Source organism: Oncorhynchus keta, chromosome 35 (genome assembly GCF_023373465.1).
Source record: "Oncorhynchus keta strain PuntledgeMale-10-30-2019 chromosome 35, Oket_V2, whole genome shotgun sequence".
Classification (NCBI taxonomy): Eukaryota; Metazoa; Chordata; class Actinopteri; order Salmoniformes; family Salmonidae; genus Oncorhynchus; species Oncorhynchus keta.
The window spans coordinates 72,371,239-72,392,744 of NC_068455.1; the positions used below are offsets into that span (position 1 = coordinate 72,371,239).

General features: G+C 45.4%; 1 protein-coding gene and 1 long non-coding RNA gene across 2 annotated transcripts in view; one reads left to right on the top strand and one right to left on the bottom strand.

Annotated features, from left to right (window-relative positions):
- The window catches only part of LOC118379494 (collagen alpha-6(IV) chain-like), a 143,637-nt gene that overhangs the window by 38,459 nt on the left and 83,672 nt on the right, over positions 1-21,506 (bottom strand). Inside the window, exons 17-28 of the mRNA XM_052497667.1 lie at positions 21,383-21,481; positions 18,756-18,913; positions 18,392-18,574; positions 17,782-17,968; positions 10,888-10,959; positions 10,600-10,707; positions 10,060-10,278; positions 8,526-8,684; positions 6,031-6,201; positions 5,550-5,693; positions 4,192-4,314; positions 3,870-4,051 (exon numbers count right to left, since the gene is read on the bottom strand). Of these exons, the coding sequence (XP_052353627.1) occupies positions 3,870-4,051; positions 4,192-4,314; positions 5,550-5,693; positions 6,031-6,201; positions 8,526-8,684; positions 10,060-10,278; positions 10,600-10,707; positions 10,888-10,959; positions 17,782-17,968; positions 18,392-18,574; positions 18,756-18,913; positions 21,383-21,481 (1,805 nt within the window). The remainder of the gene's footprint in view (positions 1-3,869; positions 4,052-4,191; positions 4,315-5,549; positions 5,694-6,030; positions 6,202-8,525; positions 8,685-10,059; positions 10,279-10,599; positions 10,708-10,887; positions 10,960-17,781; positions 17,969-18,391; positions 18,575-18,755; positions 18,914-21,382; positions 21,482-21,506) is intronic.
- Positions 11,001-12,598, top strand: LOC127916188 (uncharacterized). Its single transcript, XR_008093754.1, has 3 exons — positions 11,001-11,516; positions 11,569-11,727; positions 11,781-12,598. It is a non-coding gene; the product is annotated as an uncharacterized LOC127916188 (long non-coding RNA).

The following is a 21,506-nucleotide window of genomic DNA, read 5'->3' on the forward strand; positions in this document are numbered from 1 at the left end:
CATTTTTCTAGACGTTACCCTTTACCAAAGTTTAAAAAATGTGCTTGGTTTAGAAGGAGTGCAAAGGTGAATTGAGTTATTGCACATGTTCACTTCATAGAGTAGGCGTTCCCTAATGGAAATATTCAAATGTTTGCTAGAACGTGCCAATAGGATCTCGCTAGCTCATGCTTGGCTCTGCCCACCTCCTTACTTGTTCTGCCCACTATGACTAATTTGTTCCAATTTGAAACAACAGTGTGGTCTATCTTGGATTAGTTAGAACAAATCTTTGACTCAACTTCACCAGATGATTACATGACCCCTCAAGTTAGCCAGCTGTGTCTGGGGAAAATTACGGCGATCTATTGTATTTCATGAACATGTTTACATGTCTAGAAAATAGTGACCCGTCCACTTAGCTAGATGTGGCTGGGGGGTGGTTATAGCTATTCTTTCACATGACACATCAATTTAGACACGTCTGTCTGGGTAAGCATCATCAAATAATTATTAAATATGAATGAAAAACATTTCTGGACACTTTCGGTTTATGATATTGCAAGTAACCATTTTGCAGTACTGTTTACACCTGTATCCTGTGCGTGTGACAAAAAACAAAAACATTTGAGTCAATATAGTGTGTGTTTACCAGAGACAATAATGTGAAGATCAACATGACCTGCACTAAACTCAGATTAGGATACTCACTCTGTTTAGCACATGGCCTCTCTTAAAGAGATGGATGGAGATAAGGCTTAAGAGGGTGTGAACGACGATGAATGGGTGTAGACAAAGAAGAGCACTACAGTAGGTGTAGCAAAACATTCAAGGGCCATTTTCTCAAAAGTGGGATTACGAGTTTATTAACTTACATTTAACATTGTTCCTCAACTGCAGTCTCTACTTTTATCCAATGTAAAAAAAAAAACATTTAAATTTGTGCTACATAGGATCGAATCCACGTGGAGGGTCACATATTTCAAACTCAGTTTAACATCAACTGCCACTTCTAAATAAATCAAATTCAGTGCCATGACGTTGCCCTGTTGGGTGAGGTTTATGACCCCCCCCCCCATAAATACCCTTTCCCATTTTTTCTCCACTCTACAGAATGGACTATTGGAAAGCCCTTTGTCTACATAGAGAGAGTATGGTAACATCAAAAGGTTGGGAAATGGAACAATATATCCTTTCTTTAACCAGTTGAAAGTGTCCATTGGTACTTAAAGAATATGATGTCAGATCAGTTGGTTTCTGGGACATTATATCTGATGATAGGGTGACATAAATTGTATCTTGAAAAGTCTCCACATTCTAGATATCAGATTCACATGGAATTGTTGTGCAATTTAAATGTTTAAATATGACATTTGTGAAAAGATGAAAAGTAATTTTATCTTCTAAATGAGAGAATTGTTTTCATAAGTAAACTATGCTCACTCAATGGCCACGCCCAAGTGAACAGACATTGGTTGAGAACTATGAAACACGCCCTTCTCTCCCACAGTATAAGAGCCTGTTAACGGAAGTCAAATTCAGTTCCTAGTGACGTGAGGACTGGTGTCCATACGTTTAAAAGGGAGAATTTCAACGTGGAGGTGACGATCACCATGCTGGGATTGCAATGTCCGTACTGAGAGATACCTAAGACAGCGCTACAGGGAGACAGAACGGACAGCTGATTGTCCTCGCAGTGGCAGACCACGTGTAACAACACCTGCACAGGATCGGTACATTCGAACATCACACATGTGGGACAGGTACAGGATGGCAACAAGAACTGCCCGAGTTACACCAGGAACGCACAATCCCTCCATCAGTGCTTAGACTGTTCACAATAGGCTGAGAGAGGCTGGACTGGGGGCTTGTGGGCCTGTTGTAAAGGCAGGTCCTCACCAGACATCACCGGCAACAACGTCGCCTATGGGCACAAACCCACCGTCGCTGGGGTGCTCTTCACTGACGAGTCGCGCTTTTGTCTCACCAGGGGTGATGGTCGGATTCGCGTTTATCGTCGAAGGAATGAGCGTTACACCGAGGCCTGTACTCTGGAGCGGGATCGATTTGGAGGTGGAGGGTCCGTCATGGTCTGGGGCGGTGTGTCACAGCATCATCGGACTGAGCTTGTTGTCATTGCAGGCGATCTCAATGCTGTGCGTTACAGGGAAGACATCCTCTTCCCTCATGTGGTACCCTTCCTGCAGGCTCATCCTGACATGACCCTCCAGCATGACAACGCTGTGTGTTACAGCGAAGACATCCTCCTCCCTCATGTGGTACCCTTCCTGCAGGCTCATCCTGACATGACCCTACAGCATGACAACGCTGTGTGTTACAGGGAAGACATCCTCCTCCCTCATGTGGTACCCTTCCTGCAGGCTCATCCTGACATGACCCTACAGCATGACAACGCTGTGTGTTACAGCGAAGACATCCTCCTCCCTCATGTGGTACCCTTCCTGCAGGCTCATCCTGACATGACCCTCCAGCATGACAACGCTGTGTGTTACAGGGAAGACATCCTCCTCCCTCATGTGGTACCCTTCCTGAAGGCTCATCCTGACATGACCCTCCAGCATGACAATGCCACCAGCCATACTGCTTGTTCTGTGCATGATTTCTTGCAAGACAGGAATGTCAGTGTTCTGCCATGGCCAGCGAAGAGCCCGGATCTCAATCCTATTGAGCACGTCTGGGATCTGTTGGATCAGAGGGTGAGGGCCATTCCCCCCAGAAATGTCCGGGAACTTGCAGGTGCCTTGGTGGAAGAGTGGTGTAACATCTCACAGCAAGAACTGGCTAATCTGGTTCAGTCCATGAGGAGGAGATGCTCTGCAGTACTTAATGTAGCTGGTGGCCACACCAGATAATGACTTGATTTTGATCCCCCTTTGATCAGGGACATATTATTCCATTTCTGTTAGTCACATGTCTGTGGAACTTGTTCAGTTTATGTCTCAGTTGTTGAATCTTGTTATGTTCATACAAATATTTACACATGTTAAGTTTGCAGAAAATAAACACAGTTGACAGTGAGAGGACGTTTCTTTTTTTGCTGAGTTTATCTTGCATTTTCCTTTTCCGAATGAGCTGTTATTAGAATGCATACGATTGTGTATTTACGGTAGCATAGCTTCTCAAGGTCCAATAGAGACCACCCATTTGTCCCTCAGTCTTCCCGCTCTTTCATTCAAACCCCAACCCCTTCCTTTGTGTAACCAGCCTTCATATCGGGTTAGTCCACTCGGGGCTTTTCATGTCATGATTAGTAATCGATGTGTGATCTATCCTGTGTATATATGTAATTCTGTGTGATTATTTAGGTATTTAGTAAATAAATAATTAAGCCAATTTGTGTATTGCTGATTCAACTTATTAGATAGGGTTCGTGCAGATAACCAAGTACTTACAACAATCAGAATGAGACCGATCGAGGTGACGATTAATTATTGACTGCTATTGATATAAAAGATGTTCAGATCTTTTTTAAGTGAGTGGATTCGGGATATATTATTAATGGTTCAATTGTTGAATGGTTCAATTCAATCACGTAATCAATTAAATCTTAGGTAAATGATTTGGTAAAACAGCATGTCATATAATTCAAAGACTCAACATTGTAAATATGTCAAACACAGTATAACATCAACTGCTACTTCTAAATATATCAAACTCAGTTTAACATCAACTGCTACAGTACTTTTAAATATATCAAACTCAGTACAACATCAACTGCTACAGTACTTCTAAATATATCAAACTCAGTACAACATCAACTGCTACAGTACTTCTAAATATATCAAACTCAGTACAACATCAACTGCCACTTCTGTTTACTGCCCACAGTGTCACTGTTAAACTCTTTCTATGGTGGTGTATGTGCCTACCCTTGGTCCAGGCATGCCAGGGAAGCCGATGATACCGGGAGAACCAATAGGGCCTGGGTAGCCTGGCCCGGCTGGGCGTCCGGGGAGACCGGGGAGTCCTGGTTGCCCTTTAGCCCTGTCAGCATAACCAGGCAGCCCGGGCAAACCCTGACGACCAGGCTGGCCCGGGAAACCCTTGTCACCTTGGGACAGGGAGGCACAAAATGGCGACTGTAGGAACTTGTTGGTGACACAGATTTGACAAACAAGCTTTAGGAGCTTGTTGATGACATACATTTGGCACAAAATGGCTAAGGATTTACATTTGTAGCCTACCACCTACCTCTAGGTCCAGGGAAACCAGGTAGCCCGTTGGCACCGGTGTCGCCCCTCTGTCCCTTCTCCAGGTAATCTACTCTGGGGGGCAGAGCGATTGGGCCAGGGGGACCACGGTAACCTTGGTCACCTGGATCACACACGCACGCACGCACACACACACACACACACACGCGCAGAAGTGAGTATACATACGCAAGTGCGCGTACACACGTATGCACACACACACACACACACACACACACACACACACACACACACACACACACACACACACACACACACACACACACACACACACACACACACACACACACACACACACACACACACGCCACGTAATTTAGATTATATCTGTACCTCATACAGTTAGCGTCTCTTCTACACAGTAGGGTGAGAACAAATCCCAAATCAATAAAAAAAAAAGTGGAACTAAATCAAAACAACACAAATGCACTGTCAGACTATTCATTATGTCAGACCAGAATGATGAACTGTCAGACTATTCATTATGTCAGACCAGAATGATGAACTGTCAAGACTATTCATTATGTCAAACCAGAATGATGAACTGTCAAGACTATTCATTATGTCAGACCAGAATGATGAACTGTCAAGACTATTCATTATGTCAGACCAGAATGATGAACTGTCAAGACTATTCATTATGTCAGACCAGAATGATGAACTGTCAAGACTATTCATTATGTCAGACCAGAATGATGAACTGTCAAGACTATTCATTATGTCAGACAAGAATGATGAACTGTCAGACCAGAATGACGAACTGTCAAGACTATTCATTATTTCAGACCAGAATGATGAACTATCAGACCAGAATGATGAACTGTCAAGACTATTCATTATTTCAGACCAGAATGATGAACTATCAGACCAGAATGATGAACTGTCAAGACTATTCATTATGTCAGACCAGAATGATGAACTGTCAAGACTATTCATTATGTCAGACCAGAATGATGAACTGTCAAGACTATTCATTATGTCAGAGCAGAATGATGAACTGTCAAGACTATTCATTATGTCAGACCAGAATGATGAACTGTCAAGACTATTCATTATGTCAGACCAGAATGATGAACTGTCAAGACTATTCATTATGTCAGAGCAGAATGATGAACTGTCAGACTATTCAATATGTCAGAGCAGAATGATGAAATGTCAGACCAGAATGATGAACTGTCAGAGCAGAATGATGAACTGTCAGAGCAGAATGATGAACTGTCAGAGCAGAATGATGAACTGTCAAGACTATTCATTATGTCAGACCAGAATGATGAACTGTCAGACCCTATCCACGCTCTTCCCATCATTCCATTGATTCTGTCATTCCCAATCCTGTACCTTTAGGTCCTGGCGCTCCGAAGTCACCGGGCAGGCCGTCTTTTCCTGAGAACCCCGGAGCTCCTTTACCTCCTGGTCCACCAGGTCTTCCAGGGTTACCAGGCATTCCGGGGAAACCTACCAGTCCAGGGTAACCGCTCTCGCCTGTGAGTGGGGAAAACAAAGATGTTTAAAAATGCCTATAGTGGATCTGACAAAGATCTACTTTTGCATCGAAGCGTTGTAACTGTTTTTGCCAAATAAAGATGGAGGAATAGTGTGTACAGGTCCTGCTTATCTCTAGAAAGTCCCATCTATTCAAAAGTAGTACACTGAATAGACAGTCATTTACCCTGACCAGGAAGTTACTGTAACCAGCTGTAGATGTGTGTTGAAGATTTCCCCCCTTCCTCACGTATGGCTTTAATAGAAAATGTACGGCTATTAAGGCTATAGGAAGTTAGCTATGGATCTTTAATTGATAATAAGTATCCCCCTTTACCCTTCCTTCCTGGTCCCCCAGGGATGCCGTTTCTTCCCCCGGGGCCCGGTGGTCCCAGAAGGCCCCTGAGTCCTGATGATCCATCCCCTCCTGGTTGTCCTGGTTGTCCCTTCCTCCCAGTTGGGCCTGGGAAGCCCGTGTCACCTCTGGCTCCTTTTAAACCGGGGTAGCCTGGGTGGGGATCGGGAGGACACAGTCAGGCAGAACACTTTCCTCTGGGAATCAAAGGAGTACATTCCATGACATTCAAAAAGGGAGGGAGAAATGCTGATAAATACAAATATAGAAACATTACATGAATATAACATTGTAACATGCTGTCAGAAACACAACTTACCTTTATTGTACTGTCAGAAACACAACATACCTTGCTGTCCATAAGCAGTACTATTGTAATATGCAGTATCAAAATTACAATGAAAAGGATTTTGATTATTCAGAATGAAACATACAGTATGAGCCGACACACAGAAGGCATGTCCAGTTACATTCTTTTCTGTCGTAGTTTAAGATGCAATTGTACATAAGGGTTCAGGTTGCTGAATGAATGAATTAAAATGTAGAATAGGCACATGGGTATAAAGTATTACCTCTAGTTAACATATTTGACTGTAACCAGTAAAATATCTTATCAAGGGATGAAAAAATGATCATGCCAATGTTTATGATAAAATATATACTGTACACTCAAGTGCAATTTCAGAGTAAAATTAGATAGCTCAAACACATAAATACACTCTAGAAAGCCTTCTATGGTTGCTGTCTTCTCAAAGTTTCTAGAAAGTCTTCTGTGGTTGCTGTCTTCTCAAAGTTTCTAGAAAGCCTTCTGTGGTTGCTGTCTTCTGGAAGTTTCTAGAAAGCCTTCTGTGGTTGCTGTCTTCTGGAAGTTTCTAGAAAGCCTTCTGTGGTTGCTGTCTTCTGGAAGTTTCTAGAAAGCCTTCTGTGGTTGCTGTCTTCTGGAAGTTTCTAGAAAGCCTTCAATGGTTGCTGTCTTCTGGAAGTTTCTAGAAAGCCTTCTGTGGTTGCTGTCTTCTGGAAGTTTCTAGAAAGCCTTCTATGGTTGCTGTCTTCTGGAAGTTTTTAGAAAGCCTTCTGTTGTTGCTGTCTTCTACATGTTTCTAGAACAAGCTTCCGTGGTTGCTGTCTTCTGGAAGTTTCTAGAAAGCCTTCTATGGTTGCTGTCTTCTGGAAGTTTTTAGAAAGCCTTCTGTTGTTGCTGTCTTCTACATGTTTCTAGAACAAGCTTCCGTGGTTGCTGTCTTCTGGAAGTTTCTAGAAAGCCTTCTATGGTTGCTGTCTTCTGGAAGTTTTTAGAAAGCCTTCTGTTGTTGCTGTCTTCTACACGTTTCTAGAACAAGCTTCCGTGGTTGCTGTCTTCTAGAAGTTTCTAGAAAGCCCTATATGGTTGCTGTTTTCTAGAACAGGCTTCTAGGCTCAACGTTTTAGGTGAGTGGGTTGGATAGCTAAGATGGGGTCAAGGGTTCACACAAGCTTATCAATGTTACAGCGACACACACACCTGCTTTAGTTAAGTTTAGTCAGGGTTTCAAACTACAATTTCTCCATATCTTTCTTTGGACTCAAATGCTCTGGGTTTAGATCCGTCGGGAGTTCCAGACGCAGGTTGTTCCAAAATGTGACATTCCAAAGGAGCATTGAGAGGTGGTGAGATGGGCAGAGGGGGGCGAGGGGGGTTGTTCTGAGATAGAGAAGTGGTCTGAGATGGAGTGAGGGATGGAGGGATGAATGGAAGGGAGTAGCTCACCTTGACAGCTTAGGGAGAGACCCAACACCAAAAAGAGAGAGATGGAAGGATGATAGGATGGATGGAGATGATGGTGAAGAGAGAAAGAGGGTGAGGAGATGCTTTTGGTGATGGAGATCACAAACAGGCAACCAGTGGATTTACAGGCAAGCAAACTGAAGGTCAGGAAATAGAGAGAACATATCTATGAAGGAGAGGATTGGTGGGGAGCCTTCACAATCAACAAAGGCATGAAGGAGGATAGAGTATCTGTGTGTTCTCTCTGTGGGCTAAAAGGAGGAACGAGTCTCTCTGTGTGTTCTCTCTGTGGGCTAAAAGGAGGAGAGAGTCTCTGTGTGTTCTCTCTGTGGGCTAAAAGGAGGAGAGAGTCTCTGTGTGTTCTCTCTGTGGGCTAAAAGGAGGAGAAAGTCTCTGTGTGTTCTCTCTGTGGGCTAAAAGTAGGAGAGAGTCTCTGTGTGTTCTCTCTGTGGGCTAAAAGTAGGAGAGAGTCTCTGTGTGTTCTCTCTGTGGGCTAAAAGGAGGAGAGAGTCTCTGTGTGTTCTCTCTGTGGGCTAAAAGTAGGAGTGGGTCTGTGTGTTTTCTCTGTGGGCTAAAAGGAAAAACAACAAGTAGAAGATATCTGGGAGCTGGAATAAATGGATTCAATGAATTAATGACAACATTCCCAAACATTCTGGACAAAATTCCTACTGGGTTTCAATTAGTCAGCGTTCTGAGTTCCGACTCTCACCTGGAGAACCAGGAAATCCTTTGCTTCCGGCTGGTCCAGCAGGACCGGGAAATCCATTGCCTCTGTCTCCAGGAAGTCCGGGAAGACCTAGAGTTCCGGGGTAGCCATCCGTACCGCGCTCACCCTTAGCTCCGGGAATACCCGACCGACCATCAAAACCTGGGATAATATGGGACACAAGGTAAGATACAGCAGGGCCCACAGGAACATACAGCAGGGCCCACAGGAACATACAGCAGGGCCCACAGGAACATACAGCAGGGCCCACAGGAACATACAGCAGGGCCCACAGGAACATACAGCAGGGCCCACAGGAACATACAGCAGGGCCCACAGGAACATACAGCACAGATAGACAGAGCCACAAAGAAACATCCCAACTAAATAATATGTGAAGCATCTATTTGGGCATTTTAAAGGCTTTATGAAGGCTTTGAAGTTGTAGGTAGTTTACAGCGCTTTCATAGAGTGACAGACAGACAGACTAACTGTCACACCCTGATCTGTTTCACCTGTCCTTGTGATTGTCTCCACCCCCCTCCAGCTGTCGTCCATCTTCCCCGTTATCCCCTGGGTATTTCTACCTGTATTTTCTGTCTGTCTGTGGCACTTCCTCTTGTTTGTTCAAGTCAAACAACGTTTTTTTTGTCTTAGCACCTACTTTTCCCCAGTCTCTCTTTTTCTCGCCCTCCTGGTATTGACCCATGCCTGTCCTGACTCTAAGCCCGTCTGCCTGACCACTCTGACTGACCCTGAGCCTGCCTGCCGTCACGTAACCGTTGCCCAACCTCTGGTTTACTGACCCCTGCCTGCCCTCTCTGCCTGACCCTGAGCCTGCCTGCCGTCAGGTAACCGTTGCCCCACCTCTGGTTTACTGACCCCTGCCTGCCCTCTCTGCCTGACTCTGAGCCTGCCTGTCGTCAGGTAACCGTTGCCCCAACCTCTGGTTTACTGACCCCTGCCTGACCACTCTGACTGACCCAGAGCCTGCCTGCCGTCAGGTAACCGTTGCCCCAACCTCTGGTTTACTGACCCCTGCCTGCCCTCTCTGCCTGACTCTGAGCCTGCCTGTCGTCAGGTAACCGTTGCCCCAACCTCTGGTTTACTGACCCCTGCCTGACCACTCTGACTGACCCAGAGCCTGCCTGCCGTCAGGTAACCGTTGCCCCAACCTCTGGTTTACTGACCCCTGCCTGCCCTCTCTGCCTGACCCTGAGCCTGCCTGCCGTCAGGTAACCGTTGCCCCAACCTCTGGTTTACTGACCCCTGCCTGCCCTCTCTGCCTGACCCTGAGCCTGCCTGCCGTCAGGTAACCGTTGCCCCAACCTCTGGTTTACTGACCCTGAGCCTGCCTGCCCTCGACCTGTCTATTACCTGTTGGATTATTAAACGGTGGTTAACTCGACGTGGTCTGCATCTGGGTCTTACCTTCAAGCATGATACAGACAGATAGATGGCTGGTTACATAGACATTGTATTGGTTCCTGAAGGGGTATTCATTAGATGATTAGGTAGTTATCATGCTGAGACCCACCTGATCCTCCAGGAAGTCCTGATGCTCCTGGCTCTCCCTTGTCTCCTGGTCCACCTGGGAACCCAGGTGTTCCAGGGAGCCCTGTTGAGGACCCCAGCACCTCCCCCGGCCGGCCCTTCCCCCCTGGCCGCCCCGGGAGCCCGTTCTTCCCTGGGGCCCCTGGACGACCCTCGCCTGGGATACCTGGGCCACCCGCATCTCCTCTGGGGCCAGGGAAACCTGGGAGGGAGGGAGGATGAGGATAGAGTTGGTTGAATTCCATACATCTTTACTATCACTATTATTTATGCCATTTAGCAGACACTAAAGGCCATTCTAGCCAGTCTAACCAGAAGTCATATACTATAAATATCAACAATGGACCATAGATATCAGTGGTCAGTGGATGGTCAGTTGATGGTCAGATGATGGTCAGTACAGGGTCAGTAGATGATCAGTGAATGATCAGTAGATGGTTAGTAGATGGTCATGTTGGAAAGGAAAAGAGTGTTGAATGGTGATAAGGTCAAACAGGAGGGGCAACAATAGCTGGGTTTTTACCTTGTGGCCCAGGCTGGCCCCCGTAACCTGGGTCTCCTCTCTCTCCCTTCCCTCCGTCAAAACCGGGACGACCGGGACCACCTGGGAAACCTGGCTCGCCCTTGGGACCTACATGCGCGCACACACACACACACACACACACACACACACACACACACACACACACACACACACACACACACACACACACACACACACACACACACACATTGCCAACCTCTGTGTAAAAAACAATTGTCAAATGACAAAACAGGAAGTGTTGCCATGGTGATGAAGTCTGTTTGTTACCTCGTCTTCCAGGTATTCCGGGAAGGCCTGGGTTTCCATCCTCACCAGGTAGACGACATGGTAGCGTCAGCCCTAGTAACAGTCAGTCAGAACACGGTTAACACACACACACTGGAGTAAAGCCCTCTATGTCTCAGTAAAACTGGTACAATACCACCGGAAGATTATACATCCATATTGGTCATCACTGTAACACATTACTGTTATTCGTTAAGACTTCATGTTTGTTTATTGATTTGCAGTGATGTGATAATGATTCTGTTAGATGATGGTGAGGATATAATGTCAGTGTGTTGATTTAAAAGTATTAAATTATTGATTAAACCAATGATAATAGTCATGGCCTGTTAAAAGTGATTGACATTTAGTACGTAACTGAATGTCTTTCCTTTGGTATTATTTGAATAATGTCATAAGGTCTGATTGGCTACCCGCCATCGTAGTCCCCCCTCCAACTTGGTATTATTAAGGTCTGATTGGCTTCCCGCCATCGTAGCCCCCCCTCCAACTTGGTATTATTAAGGTCTGATTGGCTTCCCGCCATCGTAGTCCCCCCTCCAACTTGGTATTATTAAGGTCTGATTGGCTTCCCGCCATCGTAGTCCCCCCTCCAACTTGGTATTATTAAGGTCTGATTGGCTTCCCGCCATCGTAGTCCCCCCCCAACTTGGTATTATTAAGGTCTGATTGGCTTCCCGCCATCGTAGTCCCCCCTCCAACTTGGTATTATTAAGGTCTGATTGGCTTCCCGCCATCGTAGTCCCCCCTCCAACTTGGTATTATTAAGGTCTGATTGGCTTCCCGCCATCGTAGTCCCCCCTCCAACTTGGTATTATTAAGGTCTGATTGGCTACCCGCCATCGTAGTCCCCCCTCCAACTTGGTATTATTAAGGTCTGATTGGCTTCCCGCCATCGTAGTCCCCCCTCCAACTTGGTATTATTAAGGTCTGATTGGCTTCCCGCCATCGTAGTCCCCCCTCCAACTTGGTATTATTAAGGTCTGATTGGCTTCCCGCCATCGTAGTCCCCCCTCCAACTTGGTATTATTAAGGTCTGATTGGCTTCCCGCCATCGTAGTCCCCCCTCCAACTTGGTATTATTAAGGTCATTGCTTAATGCGCCAGCAACTCTGATTGGAGCAGAAGGAGTAAAGTAGTGCACTGCCACTGAAAGCACCTAACCATGGAACCATTAAGCTCCTAACCATGAAAACATTAAGCTCCTAACCATGGGACCATTAAGCTCCTAACCATGGGACCATTAGGCTCCTAACCATGGGACCATTAAGCTCCTAACCATGGAAACATTAAGCTCCTAACCATGGAAACATTAAGCTCCTAACCATGGAAACATTAAGCTCCTAACCATGGGACCATTAAGCTCCTAACCATGGGACCATTAAGCTCCTAACCATGGAAACATTAAGCTCCTAACCATGGGACCATTAGGCTCCTAACCATGGAAACATTAAGCTCCTAACCATGGAAACATTAAGCTCCTAACCATGGAACCATTAAGCTCCTAACCATGGGACCATTAAGCTCCTAACCATGGGACCATTAAGCTCCTAACCATGTGACCATTAAGCTCCTAACCATGGAAACATTAAGCTCCTAACCATGGGACCATTAAGCTCCTAACCATGGAAACATTAAGCTCCTAACCATGGAAACATTAAGCTCCTAACCATGGAAACATTAAGCTCCTAACCATGGAAACATTAAGCTCCTAACCATGGGACCATTAAACTCCTAACCATGGAAACATTAAGCTCCTAACCATGTGACCATTAAGACCTAACCATGTGACCATTAAGCTCCTAACCATGGAAACATTAAGCTCCTAACCATGGAAACATTAAGCTCCTAACCATGGAAACATTAAGCTCCTAACCATGGAAACATTAAGCTCCTAACCATGTGACCATTAAGCTCCTAACCATGGAAACATTAAGCTCCTAACCATGGAAACATTAAGCTCCTAACCATGGGACCATTAAGCTCCTAACCATGGAAACATTAAGCTCCTAACCATGGAAACATTAAGCTCCTAACCATGGGACCATTAAGCTCCTAACCATGGAAACATTAAGCTCCTAACCATGGAAACATTAAGCTCCTAACCATGGGAACATTAAGCTCATAACCATGGGAACATTAAGCTCCTAACCATGGAAACATTAAGCTCCTAACCATGGGAACATTAAGCTCCTAACCATGGAAACATTAATCTCCTAACCATGGAAACATTAAGCTCCTAACCATGGAACCATTAAGCTCCTAACCATGGGACCATTAAGCTCCTAACCATGGGACCATTAAGCTCCTAACCATGTGACCATTAAGCTCCTAACCATGGAAACATTAAGCTCCTAACCATGGGACCATTAAGCTCCTAACCATGGAAACATTAAGCTCCTAACCATGGGACCATTAAGCTCCTAACCATGTGACCATTAAGCTCCTAACCATGGAAACATTAAGCTCCTAACCATGGGACCATTAAACTCCTAACCATGGAAACATTAAGCTCCTAACCATGTGACCATTAAGACCTAACCATGTGACCATTAAGCTCCTAACCATGGAAACATTAAGCTCCTAACCATGGAAACATTAAGCTCCTAACCATGGAAACATTAAGCTCCTAACCATGGAAACATTAAGCTCCTAACCATGTGACCATTAAGCTCCTAACCATGGAAACATTAAGCTCCTAACCATGGAAACATTAAGCTCCTAACCATGGGACCATTAAGCTCCTAACCATGGAAACATTAAGCTCCTAACCATGGAAACATTAAGCTCCTAACCATGGGACCATTAAGCTCCTAACCATGGAAACATTAAGCTCCTAACCATGGAAACATTAAGCTCCTAACCATGGGAACATTAAGCTCATAACCATGGGAACATTAAGCTCCTAACCATGGAAACATTAAGCTCCTAACCATGTGACCATTAAGACCTAACCATGTGACCATTAAGCTCCTAACCATGGAAACATTAAGCTCCTAACCATGTGACCATTAAGACCTAACCATGTGACCATTAAGCTCCTAACCATGGAAACATTAAGCTCCTAACCATGGGACCATTAAGCTCCTAACCATGGAAACATTAAGCTCCTAACCATGGAAACATTAAGCTCCTAACCATGGAAACATTAAGCTCCTAACCATGGAAACATTAAGCTCCTAACCATGGGACCATTAAGCTCCTAACCATGTGACCATTAAGCTCCTAACCATGGAAACATTAAGCTCCTAACCATGGAAACATTAAGCTCCTAACCATGGAAACATTAAGCTCCTAACCATGGAAACATTAAGCTCCTAACCATGGAAACATTAAGCTCCTAACCATGGAAACATTAAGCTCCTAACCATGGAAACATTAAGCTCCTAACCATGTGACCATTAAGCTCCTAACCATGTGACCATTAAGCTCCTAACCATGGAAACATTAAGCTCCTAACCATGGAAACATTAAGCTCCTAACCATGGAAACATTAAGCTCCTAACCATGGAAACATTAAGCTCCTAACCATGGAAACATTAAGCTCCTAACCATGGGACCATTACGCTCCTAACCATGGAAACATTAAGCTCCTAACCATGGAAACATTAAGCTCCTAACCATGGGACCATTAAGCTCCTAACCATGGAAACATTAAGCTCCTAACCATGGAAACATTAAGCTCCTAACCATGGGAACATTAAGCTCATAACCATGGGAACATTAAGCTCCTAACCATGTGAACATTAAGCTCAGAACCATGTGAACATTAAGCTCCTAACCATGTGAACATTAAGCTCCTAACCATGTGAACATTAAGCTCCTAAGCATGTGAACATTAAGCTCCTAACCATGTGAACATTAAGCTCCTAACCATGTGAACATTAAGCTCCTAACCATGTGAACATTAAGCTCCTAACCATGGAAACATTAAGCTCCTAACCATGTGAACATTAAGCTCCTAACCATGTGAACATTAAGCTCCTAACCATGTGAACATTAAGCTCCTAACCATGTGAACATTAAGCTCCTAACCATGTGAACATTAAGCTCCTAACCATGTGAACATTAAGCTCCTAACCATGGAAACATTAAGCTCCTAACCATGTGACCATTAAGCTCCTAACCATGTGAACATTAAGCTCCTAACCATGTGAACATTAAGCTCCTAACCATGTGAACATTAAGCTCCTAACCATGGGAACATTAAGCTCCTAACCATGGGAACATTAAGCTCATAACCATGGGAACATTAAGCTCCTAACCATGTGAACATTAAGCTCCTAACCATGGGAACATTAAGCTCCTAACCATGGGAACATTAAGCTCATAACCATGGGAACATTAAGCTCCTAACCATGTGAACATTAAGCTCATAACCATGGGAACATTAAGCTCCTAACCATGTGAACATTAAGCTCCTAACCAGAGAGATGTAGCTCAGAACGTAGCTCTGGTCCAGGGAACCATATGCGGCTTGCTGTTGCTAGCCACCCTGGACAAGAGCTACTGGGAACTCAACACTGGTCAACATGTCCATCATCAAGTGTTAATCATCAACTGAGTCAAGCCCAATGGAATCCCAATCATGTGGTGCAACAAGGAGCTTCCATCTGTGACATTATGAACAAATGGTTGAGCAGTTGGGATGTTTCATTCAAACAGTGGCCACTGGATTATCTAGTATCTCCTGAGCCACAGGTACAGTACACAGTACCGTGGCCAACTGTCTGTCATGCATTTTGACACCAAAACGTTCCATGACAATGACATTCCATCTGAGAATGGAATCCTATTGTCTTGGAACTCCCGGTGGCAAAATGGCTGCCATTGAAACTGAATCTCAAAGAGTTGCTCTAAAAGACTGTATCTAGGGCTCGGGTTTCTCTCTCCAGGGCAGTTCTCTTTAGCTTCTCACCTCCCTCTGCGTCATTAACCCCCTCTTGCCCACAGCTGTCACCTGGTCAGACAAACATGCACAGGATCAGAGAGATGGAGGGATGAAAATATAGAGAAGAAGAGGGGGAAGAAAGAAAGAGAGAGAGAAATAAAGAAAGATAGAAAGAAAGTAAGAGAGACGGGGAGAGATAATGGGAGGACAGGACGGTAGAAGGCAAGCCAATCAAGGTCATTCAGGTCATTTGCATATAGTCAAGCCAATCAATGCATTAGCCAAATAAAATAATTAAATCAAACAATCAGCAAATCAGAGGTTAGAGATTCAGCTCATTCAGTTAAGGTAAAATCAAATCAAATGTATTTATATAGCCCTTCGTACATCAGCTGATATCTCAAAGTGCTGTACAGAAACCAGCCTAAAACCCCAAACAGCAAGCAATGCAGGTGTAGAAGCAAAATAAAAATCATTCTGAGATGTTTGGCCAAGTTTATTGTTTTCCGGAAGAGGAGAGAAATAGAGGGAGAAAGTGATATTATCAAAATGATGTAGCTACTGTTTATAGTAACTTAATTAAACTACAAAAACAAAACATATTACTTATGTACTTGCATTGCACTCTTTTTCTCTCTCTCTTTTCAGAAGAGAATAACATGTTGTATTCAAAATAACTTTTAGCATTAGCTTTATTGTGTCAGAAAACTTGAGCAACAGTCACACACACATTCATTCATATGAGTGGCAAAAAGCTGTTGGGTTTTGTGTTGTTCAGTCTCAGAGAAGAGTCAGCTAGCTAGTCAAATTTGAGTCCAATGGTGTTTCTTTATTGATTTTATAAATACGGCGTCCATATTAGGCAATCCTAATTCTTCAGCAGGACTCCGTATTAGGCAATCCTAAATCTTCAGCAGGACTCCATATGAGGACATCCTAATGTTACAGCAGGACTCCATATTAGGACATCCTAATTCTTCAGCAGGACTCCATATTAGGACATCTTATGGTTTCAGCAGGACTCCATATTAGGACATCCTAATGTTACAGCAGGACTCCACATTAGGACATCCTAATGTTACAGCAGGACTCCATATTAGGACATCCTAATGTTACAGCAGGACTCCATATTAGGACATCCTAATGTTACAGCAGGACTCCATATTAGGACATCCTAATGTTACAGCAGGACTCCATATTAGGACATCCTAATGTTACAGCAGGACTCCATATTAGGACATCCTGATGTTTCAGCAGGACTCCATATTAGGACATCCTAATGTTACAGCAGGACTCCATATTAGGACATCCTGATGTTTCAGCAGGACTCCATATTAGGACATCCTGATGTTTCAGCAGGACTCCATATTAGGACATCCTAATGTTTCAGCAGGACTCCTGTCATTGTCATCAGGTATTGTCAGTCTCCTGAACACTTCGTCTAAATTATCATTACATTAACATCCAACTTGTATTCCTTTTTCCCAAAACATATCAGTTTCTCTCTCCTCTGAGATTGAAGAATCACAAGACAGTAGTAGCATAATCACAGTAAATGAATTACTGTTGATCTGTGTGAATCGATTAAGCAGCTAGCTAGAGGAAGGATAAGCACATTAATGACGCCCATTAATAAACCCACCAACTGCCTGAAAGGGAATGAATGTTGGGAGGAGAACCGTGTAGATGTAGCAAGCTGCGAGAATGTCTCCTTATTGTTCTGTATGTTCCAATTATGCTGCTTTTCTTTGTACCTGTAGTTTATGGTTGGCTGTGGTACAGAAATACGTTGTGTTGTTCACACAATGGGAAGTAAGAGTGATTCTCAGAAGTCGATCTGTTAGACAGTTTGTATGGACTATATGCAGAAGACACATTTCACTTGAATGCTTTCAGCTGTACAACTGACTAATTATCCCCCTTTCCCTCTCTCCCTCTCTCCCTCTCTCCACTCCCCCTCATTGGGTGTCTGCAGTGGCACATACCTGGAGGGCCAGGTAAACCAGGTTGCCCTGGTAACCCCGCAAAGCCCGAGTCGCCTGGAAACCCACGGGAGCCGATGGAACCCTGGTAGCCAATCCCGTTCTCTCCAGGTTCACCGGCGCGACCTTTGGCGCCTGAGAACCCTGGGAATCCTCTCTCTCCAATGGTTCCATAGCCATCAACATCAGCCTGAGGAGAGGATCATGTCTGTTAAAAGGGATACTTGGGGATTTTGACAATGAGACCCTTTATCTACTTCCCCAGAGTCAGATGAACGCGTGGAAATCATTGTTATGTCTCTGTGTGCAGTTTGAAGGAAGTTGTTAACAAGCGCTAACACAATTGCTAATTAGCGTTAGCCCAATGACTGGAAGTCTATGGTTACCTGCTAGCAGCATTGGCTCACCAAACTACCTCTAACTTATTTTATACTGGGCACAGACATAAAAATGGTTGTGGTTGTGTGTGTGTGTGTGTTGTGGTTGTGGTTGTGGTTGTGGTTGTGGTGTGTGTGTGTGTGGGTGTGTGTGTGTGTGTGTGTGTGTGTGTGTGTGTGTGTGTGTGTGTGTGTGTGTGTGTGTGTGTGTGTGTGTGTGTGTGTGTGTGACTCACAGGAGGTCCAGGCTGTCCGGGGGACCCAGGAAGTCCGTCTCTGCCGGGTCGGCCCATGTTTCCAGGGGGCCCTCGAAGGCCCTGGGCCCCCTGTTCACCCTGGATCCCTCCACTGAACGAGGGGTAGAAGGAGGCACCCTTTTCTCCTTTACGCCCGAAGAAACCCCTCTCGCCCACACGGCCCTGAGGGGAGAAGAAGAGGTGTTATCATCACACAGTTTGTCAGTATACCTCAGATTTGTAAAGTCATTAGTGTACACTATCATAGTTTGAGAATTGTAAACATTGAACAGAGGAAAGAGAGTAGACAACTGCTTCATTTTTAAAACTTATTTGGAGAACATTTTGGTCACTGGAAACTTACAGGTGTTCCTGGTTGTCCTCCGAAACCGGGTATGCCTGGGTCTCCGCTTTCGCCCTTTCTGCCGAAGGCACCAGGTCTTCCATCAGACCCAGGAGCCCCCGGGGCCCCCACCCCACCCGTGGTGCCTCCTCCCAGGCAGTTACAGTCACCCAGTTCCCCTGGACCACAGAGGAAGATGAAGGTAAGGAGTTTAGGATAGAGATGTAGAAAAGCTTTATTGCCCTGACATCGGGCTATTTGATTTGTAACTTCATGAAAACACACCTAAGAGGTGTTGGAAAGGAATTGGGTTTGAGAGTTATAGTGTAAAATGGCTGTACAGATTAGGTCCTGCCGTACATACCTACACGTACGCTACGGTCACAAGGCACAGGCCTTCTTATTATCCTTAGAATTTCTATGCAAACAGCTGGAGGCAGGGCTTTCTCCTATAGAGCTCCATTTTTATGGAATGGTCTGCCTACCCATGTAAGAGACGCAGACTCGGTCTCAACCTTTAAGTCTTTACTGAAGACTCATCTCTTAAGTGGGTCATATGATTGAGTGTAGTCTGGCCCAGGAGTGGGAAGGTGAATGGAAAGGCACTGGAGCAACGAACCGCCCTTGCTGTCTCTGCCTGGTCGGTTCCCCTCTCTCCACTGGGATTCTCTACCTCTAACCCTATTACAGGAGCTGAGTCACTGGCTTACTGGTGCTCTTCCATAGGAGGGGTGCGTCACTTGAGTGGGTTGAGTCACTGACGTGATCTTCCTGTCTGGGTTGGCGCCCCCCCTTGGGTTGTGCCGTGGCGGAGATCTTTGTGGCCTATACTCGGCCTTGTTTCAGGATGGTAAGTTGGTGGTTGAAGATATCCCTCTAGTGGTGTGGGGGCTGTGCTTTGGCAAAGTGGGTGGGGTTATATCCTGCCTGTTTGGCCCTGTCCGGGGGTGTCCTCGGATGGGGCCACAGTGTCTCCTGACCCCCCCTGTCTCAGCCTCTAGTATTTATGCTGCAGTAGTTTATGTGTCGGGGGGCTAGGGTCAGTCTGTTATATTTGGAGTACTTCTCCTGTCTTATCCGGTGTCCTGTGTGAATTTAAGTATGCTCTCTCTAATTCTCGCTCTCTCTCTTTCTCTCTCTCGGAAGACCTGAGCCCTAGGACCATGCCTCAGGACTACCTGGCATGATGACTCCTTGCTGTCCCCAGTCCACCTGGCCGTGCTGCTGCTCCAGTTTCAACTGTTCTGCCTGCGGCTATGGAACCCTGACCTGTCCACCGGACGTGCTACCTGTCCCAGACCTGCTGTTTTAAACTCTCTAGAGACAGCGGTAGCGTTAGAGATACTGTTAATGATGGGCTATGAAAAGCCAACTAACATTTACTCCTGAGGTGCTGACTTGCTGCACCCTCGACAACTGTGATTATTATTATTTGACCCTGCTGGTCATTTATGAACATTTGAACATCTTGGCCATGTTCTGTTATAATCTCCACCCGGCACAGCCAGAAGAGGATTGGCCACCCCTCATAGCCTGGTTCCTCTCTAGGTCTCTTCCTAGGTTTTGGCCTTTCTAGGGAGTTTTTCCTAGCCACCATGCTTCTACACCTGCATTGCTTGCTGTTTGGGGTTTTAGGCTGGGTTTCTGTACAGCACTTTGTGACAGCTGATGTAAGAAGGGCTATATAAATAAATTGGATTTGATTTGTGTGTGTGTGTGTGTGTGTGTGTGTGTGTGTGTGTGTGTGTGTGTGTGTGTGTGTGTGTGTGTGTGTGTGTGTGTGTGTGTGTGTGTGTGTGTGTGTGTGTGGACAGTGTGTGTGTGTGTGTGTGTGTGGTGGATGTGGACAGTGTGTGTGTGTGTGTGTGTGTGTGTGTGTGTGTGTGTGTGTGTGTGTGTGTGTGTGTGTGTGTAACCGATGTGAAATGGCTAGCTAGTTAGCGGTGGTGTGCGCTAATAGCGTTTCAATCGGTGAGATCACTCGCTCTGAGAACTTAAAGTAGTTGTTCCCCTTGCTCTGCAAGGGCTGTGGCTTATGTGGCGTGATGGGGAACGATGCTTCGTGGGTGTCAGTTGTCTCTGTGTGCAGAGGGTCCCTGGTTTGAGTCCGGGTTTGGGTGAGGGGATGGACGAAAGCTATACTGTTACATTGATGCTGTTGACCCGGATCACTGGTCGCTGCGGAAAAGGAGGAGGTCAAAAGGGGGTGTGTGTAACCAATGTGTAATGGCTACTTAGCGGTGGAGCGCGCTAATAGCGTTTCAATCGGTGACTTCACCTGCTCTGAGACCTTAAAGTAGTTGGGCTGCAGCTTTATTGGCGCGATAGGTTACGATGCTTCGGGGGTGGCTGTTGTTGATGTGTACAGAGGGTCCCTGGTTCGAGCCCAGGTTGTGGCGAGGAGAGGGACGGAAGCTATACTGGTGTGTGTGTGTGTGTAGTTGATATGGACAGTGTGTGTGTGTGTGTCTGTGTGTGTAGTTGATATGGACAGTGTGTGTGTGTAGTTGATATGGACTGTGTGTGTGTGTGTGTGTGTGTGTGTGTGTGTGTGTGTGTGTGTGTGTGTGTGTGTGTGTGTGTGTGTGTGTGTGTGTGTGTGTGTGTAGTTGATATGGACAGTGTGTGTGTGCAATAGGAAGTCTTACCTTTGGGTCCTTTGTATCCGCTGGCTCCAGGTGGTCCCTGGCCTCCTGGTCGTCCTGGCGCTCCTGGTAGATTGTCAAACCTGCCGGGCTGGATGTTGACTGAAACACACACATACACACAAAC